The sequence below is a fragment of the Ranitomeya imitator genome, chromosome 4 (assembly GCF_032444005.1).
Source record: "Ranitomeya imitator isolate aRanImi1 chromosome 4, aRanImi1.pri, whole genome shotgun sequence".
NCBI classification, from domain to species: domain Eukaryota; kingdom Metazoa; phylum Chordata; class Amphibia; order Anura; family Dendrobatidae; genus Ranitomeya; species Ranitomeya imitator.
Window position 1 is genome coordinate 349,884,575 of NC_091285.1, and position 22,499 is coordinate 349,907,073.

The 22,499-nt window shown below is 42.8% G+C and overlaps 1 protein-coding gene across 2 annotated transcripts in view; it reads right to left on the minus strand.

The window, feature by feature from the left end:
- CPNE8 (copine 8) overlaps nt 1–22,499 on the minus strand; it is a 545,271-nt gene that overhangs the window by 131,399 nt on the left and 391,373 nt on the right. For both annotated transcript variants that reach the window (XM_069764995.1, XM_069764997.1), the window contains exons 8-10: nt 22,194–22,297; nt 18,918–19,022; nt 4,000–4,041 (exon numbers count right to left, since the gene is read on the minus strand). In XM_069764995.1, coding sequence (XP_069621096.1) covers nt 4,000–4,041; nt 18,918–19,022; nt 22,194–22,297 — 251 coding nt within the window. The remainder of the gene's footprint in view (nt 1–3,999; nt 4,042–18,917; nt 19,023–22,193; nt 22,298–22,499) is intronic.

Here is a 22,499-nt window from a genome sequence, read left to right on the forward strand (position 1 = left end):
AACTGCACTATGCAGCTCTAGTCAAGGTGCAATGGCTTTTTCCAGATACTGCAGAAATGTTCCTATTCAAAAGAATGGAACTGTTGTGCAAGTACTCGGCAGCGTCCATCACACATTAAATGGGGTTGCAAAGTAGAGCTCTCTTCCATGTATTTACAAACGGGTGCTGCCAGAAAAGCTGATCAATGAACCCCTTAGTGACAGAACCAACTTGGTACTTAATGACCAAGCCAATTTTTACTAGTCTGACCACTGTTACTTTATGAAGTTTTAGCTCTAGAACACTTCAACGTATCCCACTGATTCTGAGACTGTTGTTTGTGACATATTGTACTTCATGTTAGTGGTAAAATTTCTTCGATATGACTCGCGTGTATTTATGAAAAAAAACAGAAATTTGGCAAAAAAATTTAAAATTTTGCAATTTTTAAACTTTTTTTTATGCCCTTAAATCAGAGAGATATGTCACACAAAATAGTTAATAAATGACATTTCCCACATGTCTAATTTACATCAGCACAATTTTGGAAACTAATTTTGTTTTGCTAGGAATTTAAAAGGGTTAAAAGTTGACCAGTGAGCTCTCATTTTTCCAACAAAATTTACAAAACCATTTTTTTTGGGACCATCTCACATTTGAAGTGACTTTGGGGGGTCAATATAACATAAAATATCCAAAAGTAACAGCATTCTTAAAACTGCACCCCTCAAGCTGCGCAAAAGAAGTTTATTAACCTTTCAGGTGCTTCACGTGAACTAAAGCAATGAGGAAGGAAAAAATGTAAATTTTACTTTTTTCACAAAAATTTTTACTTTGCAACCAAATTTTTTTATTGTCACAAGGGTATCAGGAGAGAATGGACCACAAAATTGAGTATGCCAATACCCCGTATGTGGAGGAAAGCCACTGTTTGGGTGCATGGCAGGGCTCAAAAGTGAGGGAGCAGTGTTTGAATGCAAAATTGTCTGGAATCAATGGTGGCGCCATGTCGCATTTTGAGACACCTAAACAGTGGAACCCCCCAATTCTAACTCCAACCCAAACTCCAACACACCCCTAACCCTAATCCCAACCTTAACCATAACCCTAACCACAATCCTAACCCCAACACACCCCTAACCCTAATCCCAACCACAACCCTAATCCTAGCCCAACCCTAACTTTATCCCAACCCGAACCCCAGCACAACCCTAAGTGTAGCCAGAACCCTAACTTTAGCACAACCCTAACTTTAGCACAACCCTAACGGATAAATGGAAACACATTTTTTTATTTATTATTTTTACCTAACTAAAGGGGTGATAAAGGGTGGTCTAATTTACTATTTTTTTTTATTTTGATCACTGCATAGGATCTACCACAGTCATCAAAATGAACCAATAGGAAAAATTTCCTGTTGTTGCCGAGTGCAGACCGGCAGATCTCAGGAGGCGCACTGCGCATACGCCCGCGATTTCCTTCCCAAAAGACGCTGCCAGAGGGGGACATCACGGGGGAATGCAGGGACACCGGAGGTACCGAAGGGGGGGTGATCGGGGATCCCATTTCTCTATCCTCTGTTGTGCGATCACATCAAAGGAGAGAGAAATTAAACGGGAAATCAGACTTTTTTTGCGGCTGCCGTTATTCCGTTAATAACAGCAATTGCAATAACTGGGGTCGGTAAAAACAGATCCGAATCATATTCTCTGGGATCTCAGCAACCCCCGGTAGCCGAGACCCCGGAGAAATTCCGATGCTGGGGTGCGCAATACACTTATTTCTCAGCACTGTTAAAAAGGCATGTCGGCGGTCATTAAGGGATTATTGTGTTGGGTGTTAGGGGTCAATAACACTTGATCGGGAGTCCTAAAACATAAATATATTTTTTGCGTTTTCAACCTTCTTAAGTATATTTGATTTGACCTGTCAATGAGATTATATATTCCTGCAGAAAATCAAATACATTTTACAACGAAGAAAAATATAGATGCTGATATTAAAAAGGGAGGAGCATGTTGCAATTTTAACCCCTAGGTATTTTATAAAAATGTAATCAAACTGGTTCTCTCTGTAATGTAAGGCTGTGTCCAGGTTGATAATAAGTGTAGTAGATTGCTTAGGTAAGAGGCGACAGAACAGCCTATTCTGATTCTCTTGTATTTTCTATCATTTAAATAAAGTTATGTTTTAATGCAAGACTTCATTAAGGCACAAATGTATTTATTATTATTATTATTATTATAGCGCCATTTATTCTATGGCGCTTTACATGTGAGGAGGGTATACCTATGACTGTTGATTACATTATAGATGTCACCAAATTGGCTAGGTATCAACTTTCAAAAAATATATATACAGAATTTTCTATTTCATAATTCAGGTTTAGTAGACTTATAATAGAGGTGTGAAAATAAGGATAAAGTACAAAAATAAAATACATATTGAATTTATCCATACTGCTTGTAATACAGCACTTGATAGTTTAAGTTACTGTACTTTTTTTTTTTGCTTATCAACAGGATAAATATTGGATGACAGGAGATTAGACAGCTACAACCACCAACAATCAGTAAAACAGACTGAGGCACGCATGACACATCTTCATAACTTTCCATATGGGAGATACTGGAAAAGCAGAGCGTGCTCACTAAATGGACGAAGCATATCCAACAGTGAAACCTCATTTTTCAACATAATGATCAAGTGAAACATGTAATGTAGCATGTGTAGAGTGAAGAGATGTTCCAGTCACAGCACAGAAAATATTTTTCTTAGCAGGTTTAGAATCTCGATACTTAAGTAAAAGATGCCAACACTGCAGAGTCAACAGCTGTTCATCTTTTTTTATACACACTTATTTATGTTCTTGTATTAGGTTGATAGGCTTCACCAAGATAAATCTTCAGCCTTTAGAAAGTTGCTGACCCAAGTACACAAAAAGTGCGGTTACAAATTGCCATTAGAGCTTCTCAGATTGATACTACATTTTTAAATGGCCAATAAAATTCTATATACAGTCATTCTTTTCTCATGTCATGTTAAAGTTTATAGTAGTAAAGTTTTACTCCCAACATTGTAATGGCATGTTATGTTTGTATGCATATACGATACTGCATTATTAAATAGTCATTATATTACTTATGGAAAACACAATACCTTGTCAGAATGGTGTAAGTTCAGAAAGAAAGGGCAATAAAAAATACTGTAATGGTCACAGCAACTTATGCCAATGCAGAGGGGAGTCAGCTAAATATTACACTTATTTTCATTAAATGGGGTTGTCTTATAAAAACGACCCCTGTTCATATGTTCCTTTAGGAATTATGGATATTGTAAAGCTGGGTCTATAGCTCTAGACCCCATTCCTTCTTTAAACCAGAAAGGAGAGACACACTTAGTTAAAGGAATCAATTTTCTCTACAGGGTCCAAAAGCAGAATAAATGGGAAATCAACTGTTTGCCAGGGACCAGGAGTGATCAGAGCCACAGTTTAAAAGAAAATGTTTCTGATGGGACAATTTCCTTAAGTCTTAGACTATTTCTCTTACATCACACAAGTTCAGTAAATGGAGATGTGGTTCCCTTATGGGACCCCTACTGAATGGTCTAGGGGGAAACTATGTGGTCATCAGATTCTAGTCCCCTCTGCACATGACCTGATTTTTGTCATGTGGGAAAGGAGCCAGTCTATGTTAATTCATTGTTACACTTAGGTGGGAGACCGGGTGGATACCAGGAGCACAATTTGGGCTTTTCCTGAGCATCTGAAAAGGGGAAACACTAGTCTTGGTCCCTCACTGTGGCGTTCTGACTCGGAGGGATAGAGAATGGTTTATTGAGGCCCCTTCTCCTTTCGGAGTGGGCTGAGATAGACCATATCCTTCTGCACTGTTTTTTTATGTGGCACGATTCACATTTTCAGAGCACCATGCTGAAGACAACATGATCTTGGGCTTTCAATCAAAAAATGAATGAAAAAATACACCATGTTATAAAACTATATGCAAGTACTATACCTTCCATCTCTATCCCAATCATAAACTTCCACTTTAATTGTTCTGTCAACAGAAAACAAATACATTGCATTATATAAAGTACATTATAAGGAAAGTACACGGGTAAACAGAAATCTCCATGCTTCTAAATACTGTCAGAACATAAAAAAGTTGGTGTTTCAAGTGCATAAACTACCAATAAAAGCTATTTTAATGCATTTACTATCATAAATAGAAATGTTTGATTAAAAGTGGAAATCTGTAATTATAAGTGAAAGATAACGCAATCATGGATAAAAACTACCCCACTTCTCTATTGCTGTTTTTTCTTTGGCTATAAATGGAACTATAGTCATAAAATACTGCACAATAAAAACAATGGAAAACAAAGTATCCCTTGCTAAAATATTTGTTAATTAATATGACTGATTAGAAGGATGAGAGAAGGAAAAAGAAAACAGGCAAATTTTACTTTCAATTTTATTTTAGCATTGTCAAAGTTAATCTGTTATGCTACATAAGTATTATATGTAGACTAACAGTCACTTTGGATTTTAATGGAATAAAAACAGACATAAATCAAAATCAGTACATGATAAGTAAAGCAAAGTTATTTTTACTAGGTAGATCACCAACGCAAAATTTCAAGAAGGTATTTTCTTTCATATTTCTTTAAAGGGCACCTGTCACCCCGAAAATCGCGGGTGAGGTAAGCCCACCGGCATCAGGGGCTTATCTGCAGCATTCTGTAATGCTGTAGATAAGCCCCCAATGTTACCTGAAAAAGGAGAAAAAGACGTTATATTATACTCACCCAGGGGTGGTCCCGCTGCTGGTCAGGTCGGATGGGCGTCTCCGGTCCGCTGCGGCGCCTCCTATCTTCTTTCCATGACGTCCTCTTCTGATCTTCAGCCATGGCTCCGGCGCAGGCGTACTTTGCTCTGCCCTTAGCTCCCGTTCTCAGTAATGCCTTGCAAAATGACCCGATTACGTAGTGGTCTCGAGAGACCGCTACATCATCACAGGTCATTGCTTGCAAGGCATTACAGGGAAAGGGAGCTGCCGGCAGCATCGCGAGCATCGGGAAGGCTGTGGGAAGGCTGCAGGGGACGCCGGAAGGTAAGAATATAACAATTTTTTATTTTTCTTATTATTTTTAACATGGGTTGTGCTATGTATGCATTTTTGCAGCGGAAAAACGCGGCGAAGACGCATACACAACGTGTGCACATAGCCTCGACGGATCCGTCCAAAAAACAGACCCAGTACACCCGTTTTTTACAAACTGCACAGGATCCGTCTTTTCATCATTTTGACGGATTGTGACAGATTGTAAAAAACGGAAGTGTGAAAGAGGCCTTAGGTTTGATGGAATGAGGGAAAAGGTTGTTAATTATATGGACAAAGTGGAAAAAAGGGTAAGAAAACGTACAGATAGTAGAGACCAGACTTTAGAAGACTGTATAGTTTGGGTTCCACCAGTCTGGCCAACTTTGTGCAAAAAACGATCAAGGTGGAGCAGTTTACCACTGAGACAGCAATAATTTAGACAAACTAGTAGGAAAATGCACCAAATCTATCACAATGGTGCATGCTTTTCCATGTATTTGGCACACCTTTAACAAACTTTAGATTTCATTTTTTAAACCAGTTCTTTGTTGGTGCACGTTATGTCAGGAATTTTTACTTAAGAAGTGGTACACGTCAATATAAATTTGCATTTTGTGGCTCAAGAATACCACACCACCTTTTCTAGTGTGGTGCAAACAATGGGGTGTTGCTCGCTGGGTAATAATACAGAGCAGCCTAAAGGCCCCTTCACATTTAGCGACGCTGCAGCGATACCGACAACGATCCGGATCGCTGCAGCGTCGCTGTTTGGTCGCTGGAGAGCTGTCACACAGACCGCTCTCCAGCGACCAACGATGCCGGTAACCAGGGTAAACATCGGGTAACTAAGCGCAGGGCCGCGCTTAGTAACCCGATGTTTACCCTGGTTACCATGCTAAAAGTAAAAAAAAACAAACAGTACATACTTACCTACAGCCGTCTGTCCTCCAGCGCTGCGCTCTGCTTCTCTGCTCTCCTCCTGTACTGTCTGGGAGCCGGAAAGCAGAGCGGTGACGTCACCGCTCTGCTTTCCGGCTCACAGACAGTACAGGAGGAGTGCAGAGCGCAGCGCTGGAGGACAGACAGCGGTAGGTAAGTATGTACTGTTTGTTTTTTTTTACTTTTAGCATGGTAACCAGGGTAAACATCGGGTTACTAAGCGCGGCCCTGCGCTTAGTTACCCGATGTTTACCCTGGTTACCAGTGAAGACATCGCTGGATCGGTGTCACACACGCCGATCCAGCGATGTCTCCAGGGAGTCCAGCGACCAAATAAAGTTCTGGACTTTATTCAGCGACCAACGATCTCCCAGCAGGGGCCTGATCGTTGGTCGCTGTCACACATAACGATTTCATTAACGATATCGTTGCTACGTCACAAATAGCAACGATATCGTTAACAATATCGTTATGTGTGAAGGTACCTTAAGACACATCCCCATAGAATTATATAAGCCATGCCTCTTGGTAAAGGCCATAAAACTTAGTGCTAAACAAATAGACCCATAGATTTACAACTGTATGTCAGATTTAAATAAAAAAATAATAATTACTTAAGGGAGCAGAGGAAATCAAATTAGAACTGGCCATGTGTGACATGATGGCAAATCCTTATTAACTTCAGTTAGGTAAGTAAAACTGGCACCTATGATTGGTGTCCAAAAGCAATCTAACTGTATTTACAATCCCAATTCCAAAAAAGTTGGAATGCTGTGTAAAATGTAAAGAAAACAAGAATGCAATGCATTGGAAATCTCCTCTAGTCACATATTATTCACCACAGAATATACAGTGCTGGTCACCATTATTATCAGCCCCTTCACTCTTTTCATAGGCTGTACAATATCTTCAAAAAGAAATGTAAATTAAGCAAAGTTGTATCCATTATTTTTTTAATTAGTGGTCCAAAGAAATACAACAATAAAACATTGTTTTTCACCTTACATGCTACAATTTCAAAAAAGAAATAAAATAAACAACATGTGCAGCAATAAAGGCACCCCTAATTAATACTTGGATGCACGCCCTTTGGCATTGATGACAGCAGCCAAATCTATAAGCTTCTTGCACTTTGGTATTTTCTCCCACTCTTCCTTTGGAGTTTGTTCATTTGCTCAACCTCTTGAATGTTTGCAGGGTTCTTTTTCTCAATGGAAGATTTCCGCTAACTCCAAAAATGTCCAATGGGATTGAGGTCAGGAGGACTTATTTCTGGCCATTTTAAAACTGTCTATTTTTTCTTTTTCAACCATTCCTGTGTACTTTTGGTTGTGTGCTTTGAGTCATTGTCTTGCTGGAAGACCCATGATCTTCGACTCAAACCAAGTTTTCTTATACTCGTTAGGACATTTTGCTCTAAAATCTCTTGATAATTTTCTGATATCATTATTCCTGTGACACCATCAAGGCCTCCAGAACTAGACTGTTACAAGTGTGTCATGCCCTCTTTAGAGATCTTGGGTTAGGAGATCTTCAAGTACTGAGAATAACAGGTATTCCACTTAGTCTGTGTGCTTTGTTCCTCATATTAAATGGACTTTCTTTCCTTTGGCGCTGAAGAGGTTAACGACTCTTTGCATGCTGGTCAGATACATGCAGCTCCATCTCACAGCTGCTCCTGACCTGCTCCCTTTCTCCCTCTATAATACCTGTCCAGACCTTCTCATTCCTGCCTGTGAAAGTTTTACTTTGTGGCTTGCTGGAGTTATTGCACTGAAATGGAATTCGTAATTGCTGCTGGAGTTTGTTGTTTGCTTATTTTGAGTATATGTTTTCTCCATCATCCTATTCCCATTTGGCCTGTACCTTCCTATCCTTCCCTTTATATTTCTCTACCTTTGTTGAGTGTTTTTGTATGTAAGTTGCTTTTTGTTATCCCTGTTTGTCTTACATGTATATACACTAACATATCTGTCCCAGGCCTCCTGGGGGGAGGAGGAAGGGACAGCCTAGGACATAAACAGGAGCATAGTAAGGTTGGAGATTCAGGCCTCTCTACCTTTAAGAATACCCCCGGGACAGGGATAGTTAGGGTCCCAGTTCCAGGGACAGTTTAAGGCCCTCCTTACTTACTGAAGACTGTCACAACATGACACAGACGCTGCAAAGCAACCTCACAGCTTTATGAATCTTCCACCATTCTTAACTGTTGGTAGGGTGTTCTTTTCCTTATAAGTTTCATTGCACCATCGGTAAACAAACTGTTGCTTTGCATTGCCAAAAAGCTCTATTTTTTAAATCAGTCCACAGAACATTTTCCCAGAAGGATTGTGGTTTGTCAATGCACTTTTTGGCAAATATCAGCAGTTCCTTCTTATGGCTTTTCTTCAGCAATGTTTTCTTCTTTGACCTTCGCCCATAAAGCTCTGCTTGGTTTAGTGGCGTATGGTACTTGTTGAAACTATGACCCCAGACTGTTCCAGGTTAGCCTTCAGGTCTTTGGATGTTTGACGTTGGTGTTTTTTCCACCATTCACACCAACCTTTGAAGACATCTCTTGAAAATGTTCTTCTTTCCCCACGTCTAGGGAGGTTGTGACAAAGAAACAGGACCTATCGTGGCTTTTTAAAACACTAAAGTCATCATTCATTGGCTAATTCATGTCACATAGGCACCGGCAATTAATCACAGGTGATTTTCATTAGTGATTTACCACAGGCGAGTCAAAAAGTGTTTCCATACCAATTTAATGTAAAGGGTGCCAATATCAGCGTCACAGCAAGCTTCAGGTTTTTCTATTTAGAGCCTGCCACTGGTTTTTGCTTTAAATTATTATTATTTGCTCTTTAGTGTTTAACATGAGTACTCTATACAAAAAACCATTTAACTTCATTTTTGTACTGGTGATATTCCACTTTATGTACTTAAACTTAATGGGTGCCAATAACAGTGAGCAGGACTGTAAGATACATTTCAGAAGATAAGAATTGGACATTTTCCATTTCATTTGAAAAACTTAACTCATTTAGAAATTGTTGGCAGTAACACAGCTCAAAAAAGTTGAGAGAGGGTCAACAAAAGGCTGAAAAAGTAAGTGGTACTAATGAAAAATAGCTGGAGGATCAATCAGTATTCAACTAAGACACATGACTGTATAAAAAAGCAAGCTAGAAAGGAAGAGTCTCTCATTAGAAAAGATGGTTGTTAACAACTGCATCCAAACATTGTGAAGCAAATTCAGAAAAATGTTCATGAGCGTAAAATTGCTAATACTTTGACTGTCTTACTCTCTACACCACATAAGAGCAAAAGATTCAGAGGTTCTGGAGAACTCTGTATGTACAAAGGACGAGGCCGACTGTCAATACTGGATGCTCATGATCTATGGGCTCTCTAGTGGCACTTCATTAAAAACAAGCATCACTCAGTCGTGCAAATCACTGCATGGGCTCCAAAATACTTTTATAAATCATTGTTTGTGAACATAGTATGGCGTGCAATGCAAAAATTCAAGATAAAGCTCTATCATGCAATGAAGAAGCCATTTATCAACACAATCCAGAAACGGTACTGTTTTCTCTGTCGCAAAGCTAATATAAAATTTATAGAGGCAAAATGGAAAACGGTTCTGTAGTCAGAAGATTCAAAATTGTAAATTCTTTATGGAAACCATGGACTGTATGTCCTATGGACAGTGGACAGTTTAAAAGCCTGCATCTCTGATGGAATGTTAGCCCCCGATCTGTAAGATAAAGGGGGCTCATGGGAATCACAGGACATTAAACTTAAAGTCAATTTTAAATGTATTAACAACTAACTGTTGTTTTGTTTTGAGCAGCAAGGTTAACGAAAACGGCAGGAGAAGACTGCTCAGGTTGCTGGGCAGAAGTTACTAACCTGGAGACAGCTTTTCCAGCAATTTATGGACCAATTGATATGAAGGTTGCCACAGGGAGGTGGGTCAGGCCGGTATTTAATGCCTGACAGAGTACCCGCGCTGGCATTCTGACAGGTAAAGTAAGCTGCGGAGACACCATCACGTGTTTCTCAATGCAAGCAATGAATAGCCAGGCCTTTCCCCGGGACAGACAGCTGTCTGTGGATGGATACCATGCTTGGCATAGGTGGTTTTCCTTTATTGGATGTTTTCCTTTATTGGATGCTGCCCTTCCCGTGGTTGTTCCTTCCCGGGGAAAGGCATGGCTATTCATTGCTTGCGTTGAGAAACACGTGATGGTGTCTCCGCAGCTTACTTTACATGCATTTGCATATTTCCCATAAGGGATGGGGGCAGTGTTCTGGATCACTGCGTTGAGAAACACGTGATGGTGTCTCCGCGGTGTTGGATGTTTTGGTCTCCCCGAGGTCATTCATCTGTACCTTCACAGTCTTTTACAAGGCACTGCTCCTAATAGCAAGTTTCCTACTCCACACTGATGAGGGGCAAAAACCCCGAAACAGCTGTCTGTGGATGTATACCATGCTTGGCATAGGTGGTTTTCCTTTATTGGATGTTTTCCTTTATTGGATGCTGCCCTTCTCGTGGTTGTTCGTTCCCGGGGAAAGGCCTGGCTATTCATTGCTTGCGTTGAGAAACACGTGATGGTGTCTCCGCAGCTTACTTTACATGCATTTGCATATTTCCCATAAGGGATGGGGGCAGTGTTCTGGATCACTGCGTTGAGAAACACGTGATGGTGTCTCCGCGGTGTTGGATGTTTTGGTCTCTCCGAGGTCATTCATCTGTACCTTCACGGCATTCTGACAGGATCCTGAAAAATTTTCACGTGTTCGTTACTGTCGCTGCACTTTATTGAAGGGAGGTAACACTTAGCCATGTGGCTGTATGATATGTTATTAATTATCAATTTACTGGTGGATCGACTCGATCCAATTCAGGACTGAGTCGTTAATACTTTTATCATTAAAATTATTTATGTGGTTAATATGATTAATATCCTTACGAAAGCACTGTGTGCTAGTATACACTTGTTTACATGTGTGTGTAGTTAGTGAAAGTCGCTCTTTAATCATCCCCTCCCTTGTGTTTGAATGCTCGCGTAAGGAGGATGATTGTAATCTAGTGCCCGACTTGTTACCAACACTGGTACACAAACAGCGTCTATTATTGTGACTGCCAGTGCGGCGCCGTGCGCTATCAGCACGCTTTCCAAGCCTAAGTCTGGGTGGTTAGCGGCGTCCGCCAGGGCGGCACCGCATGCACTCTCATGCTACTTAATTATTATTTCTGTTACGTGCAGTACTGCGGCCCTGTGACGCAACAGGGTTTGCGTCGTTCACACAGGGTGAAGCTAACCCGTGTGTGTATCCTCATTGTACCACCATATAGTCCGTCATTGCTTAGCAGCAGGTTCCATCTCTGCACGGTGGACCCCGGGCTGCGAACGCACCTTATTCCTTTTCTCTAATTATTTGGTGTGTTCCGTTAGCCCTAACATTATACTAGCGCCAGGGTCTGGCAAAGTAATGATGGACAAACAGAGATTTCAGGGGTACAACCAGCTGCTGGAGGGCAGGTTGGCGGCTCTCGAGAGTGCAACCTCAGCGGTGGATGTTACCGCAATAGCTGTTCAGGCTGCTACAGCTTTACCCACTGCCATCTCTGTTCCGACCTTATCTCTCCTCCCGCTGCCAGAGAATCCTGTAGGGGTTTCGTGAGCCAGTGCGGTATACACCTCGAGCTCCTGGCTGCATGTTTTCCCACAGAGCGGGCAAAGGTGGGATTCATAATTTCTCTGCTGTCGGACAGGGCATTGGAGTGGGCTATGCCGCTGTGGGATCGCGACAATCATGTGGTGCAGAGTGCTCCTTGGTTTTTGAGCACTCTGAAACAGGTCTTTTTAGGACCCCAAGTCACCCATGATACGGCACTCCAACTGCTGGCATTGACTCAGGGTTCGTCCATGGTCAGCCATTTTGCCGTCCACTTCCGGACATTAGTGTCTGTGCTGGAATGTTTGGATAACGCCCTTATCCTGTATTTTGGAGAGGGCTGGCTGACCATATGAAGGACGCTTTGGCCACTAGGGAGATTCCCGCCACACTGGAGGAGCTCATAGCTATGTCAACCTGCATCGACCTTCGTTTTCACGAGCGAAGGTTGGAGCGAGCCCAGTGTAGGCAGAGGTTTCGTCTGGCTCCCACCTTCGCCAAACCTCAGGAATCTCCAATCCAGGCGTCCGAGTCACATGAGGCCATAGAGGCGTTGCGTGCGGGATCTAAGTCCAGTTCTGCTCGTGCACTAATGGTCTGTCATGTTTGCCGGCAGTCAGGACATCTTGCCTCCAAGTGTTCTCAGCAGTCGGGGGAACGTCGGCATCTTGTGGTAATTGGAGGAGGTACACTAGACATGGAGATGTTTTCCTCTAAATTGTCCTTAAAGGGGACAATTACCATAGGCCCATCCACTCTTATGGTAGAGCTTTGCCTGGACTCTGGGGCAGAAGGCAATTTCATGTCATCTGCTTTTGCCCAGCATCACGCAATACCCCAGGAAATGCTCACCAAACCTGTGACCGTTCGAGTGGTAAATGGGTCGACACTACCCTCACAGATTACATATCAGACCATTTCATTCACTCTTTCTATGCCTCCATCACATCAGGAGATTATCTCCCTATTAGTCATCCCTGAGGGAATTGATGAAGTCCTGTTGGGGATACCATGGCTTCGCTATCATTCTCCTCATATAAAGTGGTCCTCAGGGAAAATTTTGGGACGGAGTAAATCATGTGAGGGTAGATGTCAGAGGGAGTGTGTTCAGGTTGCTTCTACAGAGGTACACGCAGACCTTTCCTCTCTCCCCAAGCACTATTGGTCCTATGCCGATGTGTTCTCCAAAAGGGCTGCGGAGACCCTTCCGCCTCACCCCCCCTATGACTGTCCTATTGACCTCTTGCCTGGTGCAGAGCCTCCCCGGGGTCGAGCCTATCCGTTATATCTCCCAGAGACGGAGACAATGTCCCAGTACATTCAAGAGAATCTGGCAAGATGATTCATTAGGAAGTCAGTGTCACCTGCAGGGGCTGGGTTCTTCTTTGTGCAGAAGACTACAGGGGTCTTAACGCCATCACCATTAAGAATAAATACCCACTACCCCTGATATCTGAGTTTTTTGATAGGCTATGGGGAACAAAGGTATTTAATAAGTTAGATCTGCGGGGTGGTTACAACCTGATTCGCATCCATGAGGAGGACGAATGGAAGATGGCTTTTAACACCAGGGATGGGCACTATGAATATCTGGTGATGCCCTTCGGGATCTGTAATGCCCCAGCCATTTTCCAAGACTTTGTGAATGACATCTTCCAGGAGATGCTCACCACCTTGGTCGTAGTCTATCTGGATGATATTCTCATCTACTCTACAGATATTGACTCCCATTGGGGAGATGTTCGCAAAGTATTCGACCTCTTACGGGCAAACTCCCTCTACGCCAAGCTGGAGAAGTGTGTGTTTGAGCAGGAGTCCTTGCCTTTCCTTGGCTATATCATCTCTGCCCAGAGATTGGCTATGGATCCTGCCAAGCTACAGGCTATGATGAACTGGCAAGAATCCCATTCTCTTAAAGCGGTGCAGGGCTTTATTGGGTTCATTAATTACTATCGCCAGTTCATCCCACACTTCTCAACTTTGGTAGCTCCTTTGGTTGCCCTCACCAAGAAGGGAGCAAATCCCAAGTTGTGGTCGGAGGAGGTCTCCAAGGCCTTTCTCTCAATTAAGTTACACTTCGCTAGCGCTCCCATCATACATCGCCCTGATGTAGATAAGCCATTTATTATGGAGGAGGATGCCTCATCCATTGGAGCTGGAGCAGTCCTCTTCCAAAAGGATGCTCAAGGTCGGATGTATCCTTGCTTCTTCTTCTCAAAGACCTTTGCACCAGCGGAGAGGAAATATTCCATCGGGGACAGGGAGTTGCTAGCCATGAAGTTGGCTTTCTCAAAATGGAGACATCTCTTGGAGGGAGCTCGCTTCCCTTCCAAGTGTTCACAGACCACAAGAACTTGGTATACTTACAGACTTCTCAGCGGCCGAATTCTCGCCAGGCTTTATGGTCTCTGTTCTTCTCCCGGTTCCATTTTACTCTCCATTTTCTTTCCGGGAAGAACATTCGTGCCGACGCTCTCTCTCGCTCCGTAGTGTCATTTGAGGAGGAGCCTTGGCTTATTGTACCTTCTGAGAGCCTGAGAACTGTGGCTCCGGTTTCACTAGAATCTGTGCCCCAGGCAAGACTTTCGTTCCATCTAATTTACGACTGGAGGTTCTCTATTGGGCTCACTTGTCCAGGGTGGGAGGACATTTTGGGACCAAGAGGACACCTGAGCTTTTGGCAAGGACGTACTGGTGGCCACATATGGCCCGTAACATCGGGACTACATTCGGGCGTGTCTCCTGTGCCAAGAATCGGTCTCCTCGGCAACGGCATGCTGGGCAACTTTACTCCCTGCCGGTGGCAGACAGGCCCTGGGAGATGGTCGGGATGGACTTCGTGGTGGGCTTACCCAAGTCTTGTAAGTTACTGCACCGTTATCTGGGTTGTCACTGATCATTTCTTTTCTCTAAGATGGTGCACTTGGAGCCGCTTCCACGGTTACCTTCTGCACGGGCCTTGGCGGCATTGTTCATTAAACATATTTTCCATTTACATGGCATGCCTGATAAAATTGTCAGTGACTGGAGTCCCCAGTTCGCGTCTTGGTTTTGGAGAGAGCTCTGTCATTTACTCAGCATAGAACTAAATCTCTCCTCTGCATATCATCCGGAGACAAATGGGTTGGTAGAGAGGGCCAACCAGGCTCTGGTAACATATTTGCGACATTTTGTCTCTGCTAGGCAGGATGACTGGGCATCTTTGCTACCTTGGGCAGAATTTGCTCTGAACAACGCCGTAGCCGATTCAACTTGGCAGACTCCTTTTCTCCTTAATTACGGCCAGCATCCGCGTGTCCCTGTGCCCATGCCCGTGTCATCCACTGATTCCAGGGTGGTAGACTGGGCAGTGGAGGCACATGACATTTGGGACTGCACACAGGATGCCATTCGGGCTTCCAAGGAGAGAATGAGGGTTTCTGCCGATGCTCACCGGCGCCCCGCTCCGACCTTAGCTCCTGGCAACTTAGTGTGGCTCTTCGCCCGTAACATCAGCCTGCGAGTTGAGTCCACTAAGTTTGCGCCTCACTAAATTGGTCCTCTCAAGGTCCTGGAACAGGTTAACCCTGTGGTCTACCGTTTGGCTATTCCTCCGCACCTTGGTATCACCGACACCTTCCACGTTTCCCTCTTAAAGCCCGTCTATATTTCCCGGTTTTCTGAGTCATCTGCCGGGACATCGGGTTCGTCCACGGATGAGTACGAGGTGAATGCTATCGTGGGGTGCAAGGTAGAATGTGGCAAAAAATACTATCTGGTGGACTGGAAGGGCCACAGCCTTGAGGACAGAACCTGGGAACCTGTAGAGCACATTCGGGCTCCGCAGCTCATTGCAGCCTTTGAGCATAGCGAGGCCCAAGGACGGGGGGCCCTAGGAGAGGGGGTAATGTTAGGAGTCGAGTTCCCGCCGCTGCACAGAGGGAATCTTGAACCATGTCTGCTGCGGTCTCTCATTCTGCATCAGCTGCAGTGGAGCCTGCTAAGCAGAGCCGTCTGTCCCAGCGTCTCACTCAGTCTGATTCTGTGCAAAGGGCTACTGCTGCCTTTCCAGGCTCTGCCATTGTAGCCTGTACTGATCAGCGGCAAGCAGATGTCTCTGGGACTAAGTCCTGCTTTTCCCCTTCTGAGCATGCCCAAAGGAAGACCTCTCAGTGGAGGTCTGGGGTCACATGCTCAGGTACTGCAGTAGCTCCTATTGGTCCTCTAGGAAGGTCCTGAAGTTGCTCAGTTACTGTAGCATTTCTCATTGGTCCTTTTGGAAGGTCCTGAACTTGCTGCAGCTATATAAGGTTTGCATGGCCGCACGGCCATGCGCTAGTATACACTTGTTTACATGTGTGTGTTGTGAGTGAAAGTCGCTCTTTAATCATCCCCTCCCTTGTGTTTGAATGCTCGCGTAAGGAGGATGATTGTAATCTAGCGCCCGACTTGTTACCAACACTGGTACACAAACCGTGTCTATTACTGTGACCGCCAGTGCAACGCCATGCGTTATCACCGTGCTTTCCAAAACCAAGTCTGGGTGGTTAGTGGCGTCCGCCAGTGCGGCACCGCATGCACTCTCGTGCTACTTAATTATTATTTCTGTTACGTGCAGTACTGCGTCCTTGTGACGCAACAGGATTCACTTCTTTCACACAGGGTGAAGCTAACCAGTGTGTGTATCCTCATTGTACCGCCATATAGTCCGTCATTACTTAGCAGCAGGTTCCATCTCTGCACGGTGGACCCCTGGCTGCGAATGCACCTTATTCCTTTTCTCTAATTATTTGGTGCGTTTCGCTAGCCCTAACATGTTATACCTTAAAAAGATGAGCACTGTGTCCACAGTGCCCCCATCTGCCTCAGTATAGGGAATCTTCTGCTGCGCGTTGTGTCTGAGTCACGTATTTAAGAGATTTATACAAAAACCCGGTGTAAGCGCTCAGTGCAGGATAAAGTTGAGCCGATCCTTACTGGGATCTTTGGGAGGCGGAATGAACAAATCAATAGCAGGTGCAGATTGGTGAGATTACAGTGATACTACATTTTTTATGGTGTTCAGAGTGCAGTAAAGTTGATAAGGCAGTTTTATTCTTCGGGTCAGTAAGATTACGGCAATACAATATTTATAGAAGTTTTTATGTTTTGCCACTTTTACACAATAAAACCTACCGTATATACTCGAGTATAAGCCGACCCGAGTATAAGCCGAGGCCCCTAATTTTGCCACAAAAACTGGGAAAACTTAATGACTCGAGTATATGCGTAGGGTGGAAAATGCAGCAGCTACCTGTAAAAATCAAAAATAATAATAGGTACCAATAAAAGTAACATAACATAGTAAGGCCGAAAAAAGACATTTGTCCATCCAGTTCAGCCTATATTCCATCATAATAAATCCCCAGATCTACGTCCTTCTACAGAACCATAGTAACATAGTTAGTAAGGCCGAAAAAAGACATTTGTCCAAAAGTAAAATTACTTGATACATCAGTAGGTTAAATGTTTTTGAATATTCATATTGAATCAGGAGCCCCATATCATGCTCCATACAGTTCATGATGGGCCCCATAAGATGCTCCATACAAAATATGCCCGATATAATACTCCATAAAGTTTATGAAGGGCCCCATAAGTTGCTCCATATTAAAACATGCCCCATATAATGCTGCACAAATGCGGATTATGGCCCCATAAGATGCTCCATACAGCCCTCTGACCTGAGCGTCACTGCAGAGCATGCGGAAGAAGGAGCGGCGCCGACGGTGGAACGTGGGATAGGTGAATATGCCCTCGTTATACTCACCTGCTCCTGGCGCGGTGTCTGCAGATCCCTGGTTCTCCGGGCGCTGACAGCTTTTTCCTGTATTGAGAGGTCACATGGTACCGCTCATTACAGTAATGAATATGTGGCTCCACCCCTATGGGAGTGGAGTCGGGTCCATATTCATTACTGTAATGAGTGGTACCATGTGACCGCTCAATACAGGAAGATGCTGTCAGCGCCCGGAGAACCAGGGACCTGCAGTGACCGCGCCAGGAGCAGGTATTATTAGACAGCTGCCGCTCCCCCTTCCCTGACGACCCCTGGGAATGACTCGAGTATAAGCCGAGAGGGGCAATTTCAGCCTAAAAAACGGGCTGAAATTCTCGGTTTATACTCGAGTATATACGGTATTTTATATTCTGAGAGCTATAGCTGTTTTATTTTTTCACTGATAGAGCTGTATGGTGACTTATTTCTTGCAGGGCAAGATAGCGTTTTCAGAGATACCATTTTTATTTACATTCATCTTTTTAATTGCGTTTTACTCCACTTTTTGTTCAGCGGTATGATGAAAATGCATATCTTTTTCCCTCATTTTTAATTTTACGGTGATCACTGAAGGGGTTAACTAATGAAACAGTTTTATAGGTTGGAGTGTTACAGATGCGGCAATATCAAATATGTGTACTTTTTCACAAAAGATGAATTTGTAGGTATAATGTTTATTATTATTAATAATTAATTAATTAACTAGCATTGCAATGTTTTATATCTGTCAGTGCTGTACCGACAGAAGCCTCGTAGAGCATGTTCTAAGCATGGTCTACTAGGAATTCTGTAGCTGGATAACCCGGGGGTTGTTATGACTACCTTGAGTTGCCATGGACACAATCGAGCCCTAGAGATAACATCACGGGGGTGTTGATCGGACGGGAGCCCTCTCTCCAAGACTCCTAAATGTTGTGATCGATATGGATAGTGGCATTTAGGGGTTTAAACAGCAGGTAGCTGTGAGACCAGGGTCTCGGTAATCATGTAAACCGAGCTCCATCGGCGATCACGTGGGTGCAGCTCCTGTGCCCACACGATCGCTAGATGTATCCATACGTCCTAGGTCGGGTAACTCCTCCCAACCAGATTGTATGGGTACGTCTAAGGTCATGAAAGGGTTAAAGTTTATGCTAAAGAAAGACAAACAAACGTATACCTTAAAAATGCATATATATGCAGTGCATAGTTAATCTTAGAATTATTTGGACCAAATTTGATGCAAACAACAACTAACTGAAATATATTTTATTGATTTGTCCATAGACTCTCTCCATACGTCACTAAAGACTGAAACTTTAGCTTTTACTATAAATTATTAAAAAAAGCTTAGGCTAGTAGCAAGGAGGTTTGTCTTCTCAGCACATAGCTTGAGAAATCTACAATTTATAGAAACTTCACAAAATCTCACTTTTCTTACCTGTCAAAATCCCCATTGCACAAAGCTCTAACTGGAATCTTGAAAGCCTGCCAAACAGGGTTTAATGTATTCTTTACTACTTCTGTCTTGTGGCAAATTGTGAAGCTGAGAAAAAAAGAAATATGAGCCTCATAACAGACGTGTCACACAATAAACAGTAGTCATCTCAAGTACAAACTAATTTCATGATATTTTCTTTACCTTGCTGTAAAATAATAACCACTTGTTTGTTTCACTGTCAAGCATCTAAAATTTATTAGACATTACTAGACTAGACTATAAACCTAAGACAAAAACTGTTATTCACAGACCAGTAGATGAAGATGTAATTTCTAATGCCTCATTTCTAATTTTATGTTCACTGGATATAAAGCACATTAAATATTGCTAATAATTAGATTGTTTAGATAAAATAAATTTCTACTGTATTTTCTGTAACTAAACAATTTTATATTGGAAGTTCAATTGCTACACTTTATTAAAATGCTGTTTCAAAAGCAAGTCTGCAACTTACAAATTATGTGATACAATGGTGACACTAACTATAGAATAAACATAGTATTGGTATTGTGGCTCATTCTTGCATGTACCTGTTAAGTCACGTTAGAAAATGGCAATTTTCACTTTATAAATGACCGTTAATAATCTGTAATCTCATGCTGCTTGTTACTGTTATATATATATACATACTGTATACTAGATGGAGGCTCGATGCTATCGCATCGGGAGGGCGGTAATGTCACGATGGGGGCAGGCATGTGGCGCTGTTGTTGCCTAACGGCATCCTGTGATAAGCTAATGACTTTTGCACCAAGGGACTCATGTGCTTGACGCCTAGGCTTATATGCATTGTTTTTGTCCCAGCGATCCTGTTGCTCTTCAAGAGTCTCATTTGCCCTTTGTGGTCTTCAACGTTGTGCCTTTGCTGCTTTCCTTTCATTGTCATTGGCATAATTTTTATGAGGAGCTGTGTTGGCATTAATATTTGCTTTTTAAAAGTTTTCCCACGAACAAAAGTTCATTTTAAAAATGGTCTGTGTCTGACCGTGTACCGAAAATACCACAGCTCCTGGGCAGGGGAGGAAGCAAAAGACAATACTGACATTACAGCAGGAGATCGCAGAGGATACATTTTGTGAGGTAAAATATTTTTTATAAATAGTCAGTGAAACATTTTACCTCACAAAATGAATCCACTGTGATCCCTTGCTGTAATGTCAGTATTGTCTTTTGCTTCCTCCCCTGCCCAGGAGATGTGGTATGCTCCGTACACGGTCAGACACAGTAAATTTTTTTAAATAAACCTTAGTTTGTGGGAAAACATCTTTAATGTGTCCGGCTTCCTCTGCCTGTAGACATGTCGTGCATCTGCCGCCGGGATCTGCTGCATGATTCACTGCACCTGTGCGTAATTCGCGCAGGCGCAGTAAATCAGACCACCGCGATCTTTGTGCAGACAGATAGCGGCGGTCACATTAAAACTGCGCATGTACTCCTCCTGGTCAAAGATAGCGGCAGTCAGTGAATCATTCGGCTGATCCCGACGGCGGCGTGTTCGCGACGGTGTTCCACTGGTAATACCGCGCAATAGGTTGGTACCAGCAGCAGTTTCCATATTGAGACACCCATCACTTGGGTGTTTGCAAATGAACATTGCCATCTGCTGACCAAAGATGATACGGAAAGCGAAGGCAGAGGGTACTACATTAGTAGGAACTGAAGAGAGAAGTACTCTTCCCTTGAGGGAAGAGATTTGAGGAGACAGCAGGTAAGGATGGTTGAATGAGCAGCAGAGTTGGATTACAACTGCCATTACGAGAGACCAGACCCAAGTAAAGGAACTGAGAGACCAGACTCGAGTGACCAGACCTGAGTAGAGGAACAGAGGGACCAGAGGAGAGTGAAGACATGAGAGAGATCAAAGTCGGGAAAGCTGAGCCAAGTGAGCAGAGCCATGGCAGAGAGCGAAACGACTAGGACTCAGGGGAGGGGCGTTTGTGTGAGCGGTTGCTTCCAGTGTAGACTAGACGTACAGTACAAATTGGGGACCGGGGCCACACATTAGGGAATGTAGGTGGTCAGCGAGACGAGTGTGTCGAGTGACTCTCCAATCTAGGACTTGTTGGCTAGCAGCTAGTTATCGCCAACCCCTTTAAGGCCTGTGTGACCTTTTGTGTTACCTAAAGAGTGACGATGGTGACAGGCCCGGTAGTGATAGTGACAGTAATTTAATTGTAATAATAGAATTATAGTGTTTAAATAGCATTGTGTAAATCTGTTTATCCGAATTGCTGTATTCTCCTTGTAATATAATGCTCCATTTTCACTATTTGCATTATCCCCTGATATTGTGCTGAATGCACCCTTTTAATTGTGCGTTAATCGATAAATAGTGATGAGCTAGTGTACTCGTTGCTCGGGTTTTCCTGAGCACGCTCGGGTGATCTCCAAGTATTTGTTATTGCTCGGATATTTAGTTTTCATCGCCTCAGTTGCATGATTTACGGCTTCCAGATACGCTGAATACATGTGAGGAATGCCTGTTTGTTAGGTAATTCCTACATGTATTCAGCCTGTCCAGCAGTCGTAAATCATGCTGCTGAGGCGATGAAAACTATATGTCTGAGCAATAACAAGTACTTGATCACCCAAGTGTGCTCAGGAAAACCCGAGCAATGAGTATACTCGCTCATCACTATCGATAAATAGTTATTGGTTTAAGTACCACTGTCTCCCTAGTTTTCTGTGCTGTTGCATCTGTGTATCTGTTACTGTATTAAATTGCTGTACAGGGTAAGACTCTACTTGTGTTTCTGGTTGTGAAAAAGTGTCCCAATTTGTATCTCAAAAATAAGGAAAAAAATAATTCATTGCTAAACTTGGAGGTAACTTGGGAACAGGCCTTTCCCTGCAACTGCAGATAATAACATTATGTACACTCGAGTGAGCTTTTGTGCTTTTAGCTTCATAAAGGTGTTAAAGTAATGGTGCCTTAGGTCTAATCAGGTTGCAACTGAGGGAATGTTTAATTCTTCTGAGAAAATAAATAATAGATTATTATGCAGTGAAGTCACAATAAGTCAACTAATTAAAACAATGTAAACATAAAAGCATTCATATTTGAAAACATTCTATATTTGAAACATAAGATGCCTAAAGCAACTTGTTAATGTGAAAGCAGGTTGTGAATGCTTCAAGCTAATTACAAAAAAGTCTGTCATTGTACTGTGAACATATAATTGTACAGACACTGACAATAGATAGTAAGTAACATACCTTCCATCCTCATTGCTTCGGAAAAACACAAGAAATGGGTCTGACTTTCCAAAAAAGTCTTTTTTGTCAAGTTTATTGGCACAAAACTGCATTAACACAGCATCCTAAAATACATGAAAGACATTACATTAACCCTAAATGTGAACAAAATAACATACCACATTTAGGGAATAAATTTTAGATATCAATGTTTTTCCTGCCAAAAACCCTTTATTCAATTGTTGAACAAGTATATATGCAGTGACCTTCTGGCATTAACAGTCACTGCAAAAAAATGCATTAATGTAGGTTCTTTTGCAGTCTTAA